This window comes from Paecilomyces variotii (assembly GCF_004022145.1).
Source record: "Paecilomyces variotii strain CBS 101075 chromosome Unknown C8Q69scaffold_17, whole genome shotgun sequence".
In the NCBI taxonomy this organism is placed as follows: Eukaryota; Fungi; Ascomycota; class Eurotiomycetes; order Eurotiales; family Thermoascaceae; genus Paecilomyces; species Paecilomyces variotii.
This window is the reverse complement of record NW_021167156.1, coordinates 100,643-114,570: the sequence shown is the minus strand read 5'-3', so window position 1 is coordinate 114,570 and position 13,928 is coordinate 100,643. Positions and strand designations below refer to the sequence as shown.

General features: G+C 49.8%; 7 protein-coding genes across 7 annotated transcripts; 3 read left to right on the top strand and 4 right to left on the bottom strand.

Annotated features, from left to right (window-relative positions):
• Window positions 1–177: 177 nt before the first annotated feature.
• C8Q69DRAFT_481485 (hypothetical protein) lies at window positions 178–1,293 on the bottom strand. The gene is made up of 2 exons (XM_028631601.1): window positions 1,015–1,293; window positions 178–929 (listed from the first exon to the last, which is right to left on the bottom strand). The coding sequence occupies exons 1-2, from the start codon at window positions 1,037–1,039 to the stop codon at window positions 658–660; spliced, it is 297 nt and encodes a 98-aa protein (XP_028481349.1). The 5' UTR covers window positions 1,040–1,293; the 3' UTR covers window positions 178–657.
• Window positions 1,294–1,360: 67 nt separating this feature from the next.
• On the top strand, window positions 1,361–2,915 carry C8Q69DRAFT_481483 (hypothetical protein). The gene is made up of 2 exons (XM_028631600.1): window positions 1,361–2,111; window positions 2,168–2,915. The coding sequence occupies exons 1-2, from the start codon at window positions 1,770–1,772 to the stop codon at window positions 2,624–2,626; spliced, it is 801 nt and encodes a 266-aa protein (XP_028481348.1). The 5' UTR covers window positions 1,361–1,769; the 3' UTR covers window positions 2,627–2,915.
• Window positions 2,916–2,927: 12 nt separating this feature from the next.
• Window positions 2,928–3,629, bottom strand: C8Q69DRAFT_481479 (hypothetical protein). Its single transcript, XM_028631599.1, has 2 exons — window positions 3,429–3,629; window positions 2,928–3,304 (listed from the first exon to the last, which is right to left on the bottom strand). Exons 1-2 carry the CDS (start codon window positions 3,447–3,449, stop codon window positions 2,945–2,947), a joined length of 381 nt encoding a protein of 126 aa, XP_028481347.1. The 5' UTR covers window positions 3,450–3,629; the 3' UTR covers window positions 2,928–2,944.
• C8Q69DRAFT_481478 (putative proline-rich, actin-associated protein Vrp1) lies at window positions 3,630–5,226 on the bottom strand. Its single transcript, XM_028631598.1, has one exon. The coding sequence runs from the start codon at window positions 4,971–4,973 to the stop codon at window positions 3,936–3,938; it is 1,038 nt and encodes a 345-aa protein (XP_028481346.1). The 5' UTR covers window positions 4,974–5,226; the 3' UTR covers window positions 3,630–3,935.
• A 105-nt stretch (window positions 5,227–5,331) lies between these two features.
• Window positions 5,332–7,110, top strand: C8Q69DRAFT_119837 (hypothetical protein). Its single transcript, XM_028625192.1, has one exon. The coding sequence runs from the start codon at window positions 5,678–5,680 to the stop codon at window positions 6,935–6,937; it is 1,260 nt and encodes a 419-aa protein (XP_028481345.1). The 5' UTR covers window positions 5,332–5,677; the 3' UTR covers window positions 6,938–7,110.
• A 79-nt stretch (window positions 7,111–7,189) lies between these two features.
• Window positions 7,190–8,079, bottom strand: C8Q69DRAFT_510670 (60S ribosomal protein L10a; the record flags this gene model as incomplete). The annotated part of the gene is made up of 4 exons (XM_028633209.1): window positions 7,190–7,452; window positions 7,517–7,710; window positions 7,813–7,990; window positions 8,061–8,079. The coding sequence occupies 4 exons, from the start codon at window positions 8,077–8,079 to the stop codon at window positions 7,190–7,192; spliced, it is 654 nt and encodes a 217-aa protein (XP_028481344.1).
• A 2,715-nt stretch (window positions 8,080–10,794) lies between these two features.
• C8Q69DRAFT_409027 (ADP-ribosylation factor) lies at window positions 10,795–12,954 on the top strand (the record flags this gene model as incomplete). The annotated part of the gene is made up of 8 exons (XM_028628227.1): window positions 10,795–11,037; window positions 11,112–11,140; window positions 11,195–11,234; window positions 11,288–11,582; window positions 11,630–11,743; window positions 11,794–12,119; window positions 12,173–12,565; window positions 12,616–12,954. The coding sequence occupies 8 exons, from the start codon at window positions 10,795–10,797 to the stop codon at window positions 12,952–12,954; spliced, it is 1,779 nt and encodes a 592-aa protein (XP_028481343.1).
• Window positions 12,955–13,928: the final 974 nt, after the last annotated feature.

The window sequence follows — 13,928 nt, the reverse complement described above, 5'->3', positions numbered from 1 at the left end:
TCTGATCGTGCGCAACATTATTAAAAAAGCAGCAGCAGCAACAACAACAACAATAGCCCGTAATCTGTACAACCCTCGGAATGAGCCAAGGCCGTCCAAGCCCTGTCCCCGGTAGAAGAGCGTCCAAGCGCCTGCTGCGAACAACCTGAACGAGGATATGGGACTTTTGATGTAATGGCATTGTTATTCATTTTGAAATTATTTCTCGTAATGCTAAGTGAAGGGCTATACTAGTACAGCATATCCACCCCCAAAGCGACCATTTCGCATTTGAATATAGAGTAGTATATCCCGTCCTCTCCGTCTCTAAAAGGGCCATGGCGAAATCCCCTCTCTGTCGAACTGCTGCTGGCCGTACGAATCAGGTTTCCTAGTACCCCAAGCTCTTCGATGATCCTAATTATAGGCACCAGACCCTAGTGCCTGGCATCATAAAGAATTATTCGGGGGCGCACAAGGGCAGCCCCTTCGCTGAAAAGAGCGCGCTCCTCACGTTGCTCGGTGGCTGGATGGGGGCCACGACGTCCAGCTTCGAGATGCATCTGAAAGCTGACATATCGTAACCCAGCGTCTCATCCGGTCAAGCGCATGTCGATATCCTCACTTTCTCCCGCATCCCCACGCGAGCCAGCAGGCCTTTTCTGTCGTTGAACCGGTTCATGCATTCTTCGTTCCTTTCACCACTTCACCCTTGACCTTCGTCCAGTCAATTTGCGCGTCAATTCCCTCGTCCACTTCTCCACAAATCACGACGTTGTCTCCACGGATGAGATACAGGCCATGCTCAACCTGAGAGCTCGGCTCAGGGTCGTCTGGGGTTCGAATTATACGTTCTACCGTATTGGAAAGCACGAGGTTTGTGAGCTGATCGGTCGAGAGAAGTGTCCCCAGAAGCGTACGCCCGTCGACGGTCAAAATGAGGACTTTCTCTGTGGACACAAGGACCAAGTTAGCATCGTCCGCGACTAAAAGCGCTCCGTAGAAGCAGTCAATGTGTAAATTATAGAAGCTCACTATTTATGTATGCCTGGAGAGACATGACGACAGATCCGCGGTCAGATCCGCGAAGTCATAAGCAGTTTGTTGCTGTCCTTCGAGCCAACGAGAAGCTCCGATGCACGAGACGAGAGCTGGCGTCTGCTTTGCCGCGCCGCACGCGGAGAGTGACGCAGCTGCAGGAGTCACGTAGCCAAAGCTGCGATTGTGGTTTTGTTCTGGACAGAGGGAGGCGTGATATAAAAGCAGAAGTGCCTGGCGTTTGGATAATATAGCGTTAGTGGTGGTTTTCGCTGTCCCGCGCCGTGGACTAAAGGCCAAGCTCTGGATAGGCTGCCCCATCCTTGGACCTCTCCGGCTTCCCCGCCTTGGATCAGTAACCCACGTTCAGCTTTCTCTCGTGCTGACAAAAGCCCATGATGCTCGTCTTCTTGCACGAATCTGTTCTCTCTATTGCTCTTCGAAGCTATTCTGATCGATGCTTACCCGTCTGAGCGTTGCTCGAATCGGTTCTATACTATCGACGCAATCCACGATAAGCTGCTAAGCTGCTTCCATGGGACTACTGCGGAGAGCAGTCAGGTCGAGGAAATTCGAGAGATTACTTGTCATGCCAGAGTGATAGGCTGCAGCTGTGATTGTGATTCTGCCTGCACTCTCTCCGGTCGAAGACTGGATCGTCCTGCGAAGCTCTCAACGAGAACCACCGGTGCCTCTGATTGAACTACTTTTCAACGACATCGCTACCAGTACAGCCTACCTGCGAATGACCTATGTGCGGGCTGCTGGATATACTTTATCCCTGGCCGGTAGTTTCCAACCTCGTCTCCTATTTAGGAGTGGGTGATCTGCTGAACCTTTCACGGTCGAATTCCAGCTGCAGAGCCGCTCTGCATGGCTTTCCTCCTCCTCTCCACGCCTCGTCTTCAGGTGGCACTAGTTTCGGGGGTTCTGTACGACCGGATATCTATGTTGGGGAACATCAGACAGCATACTGGTCTGGTCTGAAGTCGCTCGCGCAGATGACATGTTCCGAGCCTCAGCACACGAAAGGAAATTTCTCCCATATGTGTAAATTCTGTTCGATGCCTGTTTGCGACGCATGCATTGTCAAAGTTAGTCTCTATATACCTCGATATATCTCTCATCATTAGTTGCTAACTCCGCACAGGAGTCCTTTGCAAAGAAAAACAATGCATATAGAACGCGCACACGATACCTCTGTGTACAATGTTGGGCTAATGGAACCCCGCATAGAGGTCGTAATTTCACTAGCTCACCACCGAAGGTGACACCTTATACTTTTGCCCCCGGAGAAGGGGACTTTTGCCGTTGCACCGCCAAGGATGGTTGGCTCTGTTCCGCGTGTCGGGCTCAACAGTGTACGGACGTGGATTTGCAAAGGCAGTGCTGTATCGGCGAGGGATGTTCCAATCACCCGGGAACTGACGGTGATCGACGTCGTATCTGCTTGTGGTGCGATCTCCCCTTGTTCGGTGGCCAGACCATGATCGAGAGATGGCAAGGCTATGGAGAGCGTTATATGAACAGCACAATCAATATCCCGGACGAGATCCGCACTGCGCTTGAGGAAACCAGCAAGCTGAGTCCGGTCGAAGAAGCAGCATGAGCTGGTAAGGGAAGTACGAGCTTTATTTCAGCTTTATTTCCGGGAAGTAAGAAGCATCATCGTTACTGCATAGCGAGGTGTTCATATATTATATATTGATGAGCCTTTGTGTTCAGCCATACTCCAAAAATCACATCAGCGCTTATTTTTATACAATATCTGGAGGCTTTCATCTGCTGGCTTTAATAGTCCCATATAAGCCCATAATCAATCCAGTTTCAAACAGCAATAGCCAATGCCTGCATCACAAATAACACATCAATCACTATCACCCAACTTAGAACCCCCCCCCCCCCCCAAAAAACCCCTCCAACCACCCTACAACCTCCTCCTAACCCTCACCCCCTTCCTCCCAAACCCTCCCTCCTTCATCCTCTCCATAATCTCCTCTAACCCACTCGGCTCCAACACCTCCCACACCGTATCCTCGATCTCACTCCAAAAGAAATACTTCTCTCCAGACCGAAACATATACTCCGGCACCCCGTTATCCGGCGTCGTGCGCATGATCAGATGCGGATCTTCGAATTGGCGAGACATGAGATAGAACCCGGGTGTGCCTGCGTCGTCTTGGGCCCAGAAGGACTCGTCGTCCTCGAGTTCAGGTGGGTTTGCTGTCCAGCCGGGTGGTGGTGATAGTGATGGTGATAGTGATAGAGATAGGGATTGTGGATTGGTCTGTTTTGTTATTTTATTCGGTGGAGTTTGTGGTTAGCTACTTCGCTGGCTATTATCATTATTAGGGGATACTCGCGGAAAAAATAAACGACGCCATTAATAGTGAGTAGGGCGATGTTCATACTTCTCGTAGAATGGTTCCCATGATTATCTATCGGTGGCGTTGTTGTTTGTAGAGAATGCTATGTATATATAGCTAGGTTTTATGACAATAACGATCTAATGATAATTCGCATAGTGAGCAACAAAATGAAAGCTGGGAGAACCTTTGCGTTCCCTGGGCTTAAAAGAATGCCATCATCATTATCTGGCGATGGGATCATGTGATGGTGTCGAACTATATAGCTTTCCGCATTCTGCATCCTACTGAGGATGTGACATCCATGCTTTTCTCATGAGAACATTGGAAATAAGCCAACGACTGGAGACGATCAATGCGGGACGAAAAATTAGTCCTTTAGTTTGGAATTTATTAACACTACCCGAGTCCCTACGTACACCATGGAAAACCAATTGAAATGATCAGCATGCAGCTGAGACTAGAGAACCTTGCCATTTTTACAGCTTAGCTAGGTAGCTATAAGTATGGATACGGCGCGCAGAGGTATATCCATCAGACTCAATCCCATATTCAACCCAACGAATTCAAATCCAGCGGCACGCTGCTTCCCCTTCCAGCACGATACTTTCTGACCCCTCCTGAGAAAGGCCTGGGTTTCGGGAAGAGACTCTCGCTCTGAAATTTGAACCGGGTATCTTCTATCGTAATATGGCCCTGGCTTGAAGCGCTTCGAGGGCTTCCGATCGGGGATGATCCGCCATTCGTAAGAGTAAATGAGCTTGGGTCCAGCATCGATCGGAGAGGTTGGGAAGGAGGAGGTGGTGGTGCTGAAGGAGCCGATGGAGCAGCAACCGGAGGCGGTGGTGGAGGAGCTGGGGGAGCAGAAGGCGCTGATGATGGCGGAGGGGGAGGAGGGGCTGCGGGAGAATGGTTGTTTCCAAAAGCGTTTCGCGCGGCTTGTACTGCGATTGAGGCCGCCAGGCCTCCATTCACCGGCTGTGGTGGTGCTGATGGTGGCGGCGGTGGTGGTGTTGATCTTGCAGGAGGTCTAGGGGCAGATATAGCAGGCGGCGGCGGAGGCGCAGATGGAGGAGCCGGACTGGCACTCTTAGGAGGCGGAGGAGCGGGGGCGGAAGGCTTTCTGGAAGAAACCGGGGGAGGAGGCGGTTTCGCTGAAGATGGCACAGGTGGAGGTGCAGACTTTGTCGAGATCGTGGACGATGGTCTTGAGGCCGGTTTAGGAGGCGGCTTTCGTAACTGCGCAACCAACGGGTTGACAGGAGGGGCGGGTGGTGACTCGGTAGACGGAGGAGGTGGTGGAGGACGCGCACCAGGAGGCCTCGGTGCTCCTGGAGGTTTAGGAGCAGCCGCTGTCGACGTTGGTCGCGAGCTATCTGAGTCTGACAGATATGATGCATCTCGATTCGCCCCGGTATCAACCCCGCCTCGACTTCGCAGCTTGGGCATTCCCCCGGCAAACAAACCACCTAGTTGCGGTGGTGCTGCAATGCTGCTACCGCCATCGCCTCCTGCGCTGTCACTTCGTACGCGATTAGCTGCTCCTCCGCTAGGAACAGGAGGCGCCTGTCCTCCTGGAGGCTTCAGCATTCCCGGTACTGGCGGAGCACTAGCAATCGGCGCACCGCCCGAGCGACCCCCCTCCTTCTGAATCACAGGCGCTGATCGGTCATTTGTGACCGTCTTCTTTAATCGAGTACCCTTGCTGATATCTGTGAGAAGTTTGCTCTATCAAAGAGTTAGCCGCTATGCAGAAGCTAGCTTTGGGGAGACAATGACGACATGAGCAGTTGCCGGCCGCGTCTCGATCTTGAACCTACCCTATCTTGCACTACTGCCTTGGGAGGCCTCGATGGAGTATCTCCTGGAGGTGGTGGAGGAGGCGGGGGGCCTCCCATAGCCGGCGGTGGAGGGGGCGGAGGGGGTGGAGGAGGAGGCATATTGCTGGATGTCGAGCGAGTGTATTGGGCTTAGGACAAGACGTCGGGAAGTTGTTATTGTTGTAGAGGGCGCATAAGAAGGCTGAAGTTATAGCTAAATAATCAGCCTTCAGCAGGCACCCGCGCCTGCGAACAGGAAGAGATGGAGGCCCTGGCGATGTGTTGGAACGTGGACGTCAGGACAAGAGACGTTGCAGTTGAGATACGGAGGAGGGAATCATGGAGGTGGTGGCGGTGCTAAGCGCGGTGACTGCGTGCCCGGCGTCTCCGTCTTCGCCGTCCTTTCGGTAGATACCCCAACATTTGCACTGATCGGAGGTCTCACCACGGTTTTCTACCCAAGACCCTGCAGCCATGAAGGGTCTTACACTTCGAGCGCAACGACGCTCACAGCCTCAGGGACTCATCTGTCAATTCTGCCGATATTCTACCTCGCGATCGACTCATCGTGGCCCTGTCTTCCAACAGACGCGACTCTTGAATAACCGCGCAGATTTCTCGGGATGGAAAACGAAACGACCGCTGAAAGCGCCATTGACGACGTCCCAGTCCATCTTCAGACGATTCGCCTCGCATGAATCGAAGCTGGCGATCCCAACTGATCCGGATGTCGCTTTAAAGGAAGTGCAGCAGGAAGCCCGCACCATTTCCAACTCCGATGTCGTTCCCTCCGACGAGACGGTGGTGCAATTGCTACAGAAGTGTCTGAACATAGTGTCGCGCATTGTTCTAGGTGAACAGGGCCCCCAGAACCAGAATAAAGATGGAGGGAACGCGACCTCATCACTCTTGAATCTGGAAGAGAAGCCGACAGGCACTCAGCCGTCAAAAGTGAACCTGAGCACGAAACGGAGAATTACGGATTCGATATCGCAAGTCGCCAATGATCTCCTCAGAAATGAGAAGGTTTTCATTTCACCAGAAGCGCTGGAGTACTACACGAAGATTCAAACACTTCTGAAGAAGGCCGACCATTTCCCCGAAATCTTCACGCTCTATGCCAACAAGCCTGTCCCCGTGGAAAATAGCTCGCCAGTGCAGTACCGTAAGCCGAATCCCAAGAGTGTGAAGAATGCTGTTCCATCCGAATTGGCCAACATGGCTCTGGACGTTGCTATCGAACAAAAAAATCTACCTCTTGTGCTGGCCATCATTGATAGCACCTTCTGCGCTCCCGCCTTCTACAGGGCGAAGATCTTCAAGAAAGCGACTGTGCCAATGATAGGACTGGCTGCAGCCCCCGCTGCATCGTACGTCATTGCGTCTTGGGCCTCGACCTTACAAAATACGATGGATGAGAGTACGGCGAGGGGACTCATTTTCTCCGCGATCCTTGCCTACGTGGGCTTCACATCGTCCGTTGGAATTGTCGCTATCACGTCCTCTAATGACCAAATGGACCGAGTAGTCTGGATACCGGGTATACCACTGCGACAGCGCTGGCTTAGGGAGGAGGAGCGTGCGGCGCTGGATAAAGTTGCCGTCGCCTGGGGTTTCAAGGACCCTTCGATGCGGGGAGAGGAAGAGGGCGAGGAATGGGAAGCTCTACGGGAGTTTATTGGAATGAGAGGCATGATCCTGGACAAGACGGATTTGATGGAAGGCATGCAGTAAGAAACCGGTTGTGGTTGTATGAGTAACTGTCTAACAATGTATTATCTACATACAATTCGTGAGCTGCTATACCGTTGCGCTTACAATGTCTAATATAAAATACCCGGGGATACAAAGTATCGTACGCTTTACAATTAGCGGGAATATAAATTGAGGAATCGTAACATCGTGAGTCGTATTTATCTAGCTAAAGGCAAACACTATCTCACGGATGCACCAATGACCCCAGCGTGACACAGCACAGAGCCGCATCTAGTAGAGTCTCTTGGGAGGAGACATGGTAGCCTTGATGACAAGACTGCCAACGTTCTGCCAGCCCTTCTTCAGAAGGGAGACGAGGTAGTTGATGGACATCATGACGTTGGAGATGAGCTCCTCCTCGGTCATGCCAACGTTACCGACGGCAACACCCAGGCACAGAACCTTCTTCAGCTGGAACTTGATGGTGGACTTGACCTCGGTGATCTTGTTGCCCATGTCCTCAGCGTGGGAGATAGGGGTGGGGAATTTACCGGCTGGAAAATCACCAGTCAGTGGCTAGTTCAAGTGGCAATGTACGAGATCATTCTGTGGACATACCCTTGGACAGACCAGGACCCAGAAGACGGGGGATCTGCTTGATCAGAGAGTCGGAAGCCAAGAAAGCATCGTACTTGCGAGCGAGCTTCTTGATAAGCTTCTTGTTCTTGTTCAGCTTCTTCAGATCCTCGGTGGACATGGCATCAACACCAAGGTGCTTGGCACGGTCAATGTCGTGCTGGTCACCAAGGATACTATCATGCGAGAAGCAGTCAGCAAATATGGTCTTCCACGCAATATTTCCTCCCGGACGGCAAATGCTGTTCCTCCTCTAAGATCATGGGCTCGAAACGTACCAGATGGTCATTCCGGGACGGGGAACGCTGGGCAGCTTGATGGTACCCGAGAAACGCTTGTCACGCTGGGGGTCATAGTTCTTCAGACCGATCTGGAGCTCGACGGTCTCGAGGAAGTTCCTCTTCTTCTCATTGAGAGAGTAGTCCAGCAGCTGCTGGACATTCTGGCGCACTCCGGCTGTTCCACGAAGGTTCTGTTAGTCTCATGCATCGCATATTTCCAGGAGCACATCGAGGAGCAATCTTACCGACTGTGATCTTAGACATGGTTGTTACAGTCTTCCAGAAGAACTTTTTAGATTCTTATGGTGAGGCTCTGCGCACAAAATGTCGTTGAAGTCGAGAACGGGAGAAAGTTCGCGCGCTTTTAGAGATGGTGCGAAAACTTCTCCCCGCTTGTGGGTGCTGAACCGCGCTAACCATAACCGGACTAGCTATACCCTAATCGCGATCCAGTACCATGACTCAAAAAGCATCATCATAGTACTACGCAGACTAACCTGAGCTCTCTCAAGTCTCATGTTTTTGATGAGTTGACTCATTTTTCCTCGCATCCAAGCCTATGAAGTGGATATTTACTGTTCTTCGGCAGATGAAAAGTGTGTCGTCGTCTGCTCTGATGCCACTTTCGCGCATAGACAGCGGGGCGTGCTCTTCGAATCCACTGAGAATGAGCCTAAGATTCCCCTATCTAGTGATGTTCAAATCCGTGTTGATGGCTGCCTGTTTCTACGTGTTCCATAACCCTCCCTCGCATGAGAACATATCTTGCAGCATGTTTCGATCAGGATCATCAAATAGTTCGCGTTGAAGATATATGCTTTGCCTGATCTCTTTCTAGATATCAACCTGGACGTATACTATTGGCAAATGAGGCATTACTTCAGCATTGAGAAGCTAGTTCAATGCTCTCACTTAAACTAGGATGGTCTCTTTAGAGAACAACAATATTCAACAGCTCAGGGCTTTGATCAACTTTAATCTGTCCTTTAGATACCCTCGATATGATCACGCGAGTGCATGTGAAAAACAGAAACGGGGATTAAATACATAAACACTTTAACTTTGACTTGGAAGATTATAAGTTGATAAGTTAAGAGCCCCTTGAGTTCGATTGGCGAGACAAACAAAGGAAAAACGTTGATCTCAATTAATAATCCAAAGACAGCTAGTTATTGAGTTTACAGACCTCCAGTTCAGTAATACCCTCTGGGGGACCATGTTCCGAACACAGAAGGGCCATTGCTTCTTTTTGTTCTTTCGATTTGTCGAAGGTATACGTCCATAACAGGGATAGGGGGGCTTCCTTCAAGAAGAATGAGGCAGAGAGTAGAGATGCTGAAGGATATGTAGATCGGAGAATAATGCCTTAGATAGTGGCGTGATACTTACAACTTTAGTAACATGAACGACTTGTTAGCCTTTTTAAAACGAACGGTACTCCTATAGGTGAGCCGAGCTTGCAGTTGTTGAGGTTGTAATACTAAGCCGTGAGTATGAATGCTGTCAGCCATCTGTTGAGTTAATTAAGACCCAGACAGGATGGTCCTTGTACAGGAATTACCATACAAGTAAGAAAATGTGAAGCCGACAGTGACAGATCAGGTAGTATGCGTTTACATATTCGGAAGAGGAGATAAGGTAAAACATTAAGGGAAAGAAATACAGTCACAGATATGACCGACTGCAAAATTAGCTTTATCGTGTGTAAAAATTGTTGTATATTCGGACCCGTGAGTATTGCCCAGTACAATGCATGCTCATTGCGTGGCCCTCTTGCGACAAATTACGACGATATTTCCATAAAGATTACTGCGCTTAGCCACTGTATAATCCTTATTGATGAAATTTCCCCGGCCATTTCATAATAGGTCTTCTTGGGATAAGCGTACCATGACGATATAGTTAACAATATACATGGGGTCTCCGCCCTCCAAGAGCCTCAATTACGGGATAGTAATTAGTTGCTTTCCGTGCGAGAAATCTCCATATGATTTAACAAAAGCCTTTACCCGCCTCTAGACCAAAATTCCGTCATGAAGGTAATTTATCAATTATCGAGCAAGCGAAAGGACGGGCAAGCCTCTCCTTATAGATGTAAAACCACGACAGTTATTGATGAAAACAGTAGTACAACATGCCCCGTTGCTTCCCACACAGGCGTAAGCTGGATTCCAGCCTCGAAGATTGCTTTTGTTGTCACTTATTTCCCGGCTCTTCTAATTTAAGGCTTTTCAACATTTAAGAGAAGAGAATGTTGAGTTCTGGTTACTAGTAGGCAGCCATTGGCAATGATATAAAGTCGACTGTGGTCTGTTGACTTTCCCAGTTACTTGCGGATTCAGCATGGTGGAGTAGAATAAGGTTTATCTGGAGAACTATCCCCAGATTGCGGGCCATGCGATCTCTTAAGGATACGTCCTGACCATTTGTCCAGCTGCCGTATAGCACCAACAGAGAGAGAAAAAAAAAAGCTCCAATGCACGCTACCTCTAGGATCAGTTTTGCGACGGAATGTCATGGTTACAAGCCTCCATGAGTCGCCTGAATGCTTATTACCGTTAGCAGCCCCCCCCGAAACTAAGTAACCGATGATCGCGCGACCACACCAGGCCTCCAACATCGAGAGCTGAGACGCAGCTGAACGGAAGATCTACTTTCTGTACTAGAAGCTATGAGATCAAAGCCAACTTATGTGGAACGGAGTTTCCTGCATCGAGACGATCTCAGCTGCCTGGCTAGTCAGCTGGTCGCCTGAGCTCCTTACCAGCCTCATGACCGGAGTCACTCGAGCACCCAGCTAGCAAACAACGCGGGGCGCAGTGTCCAATGCATCTTCAAGAAAAGCCCTTCAGCACAGCTCTAGTTCAAGAACTGCCTTTTGTATTTAACACCAGAACTGCTTGGCTCTCGCGGAGTCGAGAAACACTGTTATTTGGCCCTCTTGATGCATACTGTTGATTAAGGGGGAAAATAGTAAACATGACCAGCGCTCCAATTTCTGACGCCTCACACAACGCTGCCGCCTACTACGCCAGCTTTTCTAGTAGACCGGGATTGGGTCAGAAATTCAACGACATTGATCAAGCAGCGCATTTTCGAGATTATCAACGGCGCCTCGAGGACATAAACACAGAAAACTTCGTCCTCGATTTTGGAAACGATGACGCTTGGTGCGCGGTCAACCTCGACACAGGAGATTTTGAGGCCTTGTTGGAAAAGCCTGTGAGCTCTCGTTTAGCGATATGAATAGAGCTTCTGCGTTAGCTTGTATGGATACTGATTATAGATCTACCCAGAAACCGAAATGTTTCGGGACCAGGTGGATGTTAGTCATTCTTCATCGTGACCAGATGCTCCCCTTACTGACATAACTGCATAGCAATATATGGGCACCAGAGAAACAGAAAGAATCGATTAGAGTCAGTATAACCCTTCATGTTATTACAAAACCCAAGCTCACCATAGTAATTAGTTGATCACCAACAAATATGGTGTCTCGGAGAGACTGCAAGGATTGATGTGCACAGAGCCTGCCAGCCAAACCCCGAGGCCTGCTCCAGGGTCAGAAGCTGCAGACAGTACTCGACACTGGACATTCAACCGCCAGTCCGATCGATCGCATCCAAAAGATCTCGAAGGCGCATACGCCCTGAAGGAGCTGGTTGACCCTGATACAATCAGGGAACAGGCAGCATCTTTGAACCTTACGTTTTCGGACATCATTAATCAGATCTGGCATTTCTCGTCTGTGGATTATGGGCCAAAATGTATGTCAGCCATCTATAGATGTCGAATATGCTGATTTGTGTGACAGATACTTGTGTCGGATATAATTCATTGTATACGATACCTGGAATTGACATTAAGAATGACAGAGGTCTGCCTTCCGGTAAGAGGTTGTGGACATGGATAATACTTTTCAGTGATGGTAATGCATCCTATTGATGATACCGTATCATAAAATACTCACTCTGTTAGGTACTGTCGTGTCGATTCAAGAAAACCCATTCCCAGGGACGTATATACCCAGTCCTGAGGAAATAAGCACCGTTCTGAGCACCATCCGCCGTAATTTTGGCTTTATCTTCTCCGGGGTGTCTAAGCAACACTCTATTGCATCCGCAAACGACTCTCTAGTGACGATACGTGTACGGCATTTCTCGAACAGCCAACCGGATGACGGTAGTATATCCCAGGAGGATGGCTCGAGCTTGTTGTTCTATTACATCTTTGACGACTGGGTAACAAGTTACCGACTCGTCGCCAGGAGAGAACATAAGTATGGCGCGTACCTCGATGATCTTGTAGGTTTCATTTCCCGTTCTGGACATATGCACGTATCTGACCGGGTATCCAGAGAGAACAGATGCTCGACAAGCCAGACGTGGATCTAGTTAGTGAACTACATTGGCTGGGCAGACGACTTGCTGTCTTGAAACGTCTCTATCAAAGTTACGAGACGATAATAACACGCATTTTGCAGAGACAACGTGTTTTGCGGGATGAGGCACACTCGCAGCCTAACGCGTTTCTCACGGGCAGCAATATCTCGGATGGAGATCCCCAAGATTGGCTGCATCCCCCTCCAGGAAACGCCCTCAACATAGCATCTGGGATTGACGCACCGCCAGGAGTGCTCCTGAGTTCTGCTGCTGTTGGCCGCTTCCAAAGGCTCATCGATCGCATAAGATTGTTCTGCCTAAGTGAGATAGACACGTGCCTGACCGAGAAGGAGTCTCTCACATTCCTGGTAGGTGTAGCGGTACTTGAGAGGATCGACCAGTAACTGACATGATTCAGAATTTCAATCTCATCGCTCTGAAGGATTCGCAAGCCGTTGAAAAGCTGACACGGATCACGATCGTGCTAGCCAAGGCAACCATGTTATTCATGCCCGTCAGTCTCATGACGGCCTATTTTTCGACGCAGATCGATGACCTGCAAGGCGTCTATACAGCCCGTACCTATTGGGTCTCGTTTGGAGTGATTATGGTCCTCACGATTATTGCTCTTGCCGTCTTTGGATTTGCCAGTGACACAGTCGAGGGCAAGACGATCTATCGCTCGTTGCTGAGAACGTTTGTGGACTCCTCTAGGAACAAGCTCTCTACCCAGAAGAAAGGGCGATATCGAGAATAGGCGTGAGCAGCTGGGAACAGGTTAATTAATTAGTCTTAGACTCTGAGGTATAATTGAGGGGGGAAAAAAGGGCCATGAACAAAGAACTCGAGAGTAGACCAATATATCATTAAAACAATCCATGATCTTTTGTGGGGCCCTCCGGCTAGAATGATAATAACTGTAGTACCTGCATGTACGCTATAGTCTAAGTCGATATTGTCACTCTTTATTCATCAAGGCACGAGAGTTTTTTCGAACACGTCGTGCTCCCAGGACGATCCACTTAATATACGGATTGCGATTATGCTTGTCTCCATCGAGGCGTAGTCTGCCCAATCCGCGGTGTGGGGATGGGGATTAGAGTAATCCCGGCGGCCTTTTTTTTCTGAGAGTTTGGAGAGCATGGCAAAGGCAATAATATCAAGAGATCCACAGGCACCAAAGAAATGCTATCTGGCAGCGATCTACCGAGGGATTGGCACGGTAGAGAATGCGGCCAAGCGGGCGAGAGAGTGGTACAAATGATGGAGCCTGGCGACTGCGCAGGGCCAGTAGTGAGTTCAGTCGCTGGATGTCGGCGGGATAGCGCCATCGCCCAGCCCAAACCTGGAACAGAAACACCGTGTCCTCTTTCGCGTAGGCAGAAGCGGCGCATAAGAAGTTGCAGCGAGAGGCTTCATGGGTATGATCGGCCCAGCAGTCCTTGCCTGAGCCGTCCGGAGCAGACCGTGCTTGTTCTTCCAGCGTGTTCCAGGGGCATTAAGAGTGATTATAACTCGTGCTGCTTTGTATCTTTCTCGTGTGGCTCAATTGGCCAGTGACGGAAGCTACGCTGACGGCCGCATTTCTTGACCTGGCGTTCGTTACACCCGAAAATTCACACGACAACATCGTCGCTCTACTACCAGACGTATCTCCCTCACGCCATCTGTATCCACCCCCTACCATCGCACGTTCACTTCGACTTCGTTTCTCTTGTAAGTGCTGCTTTT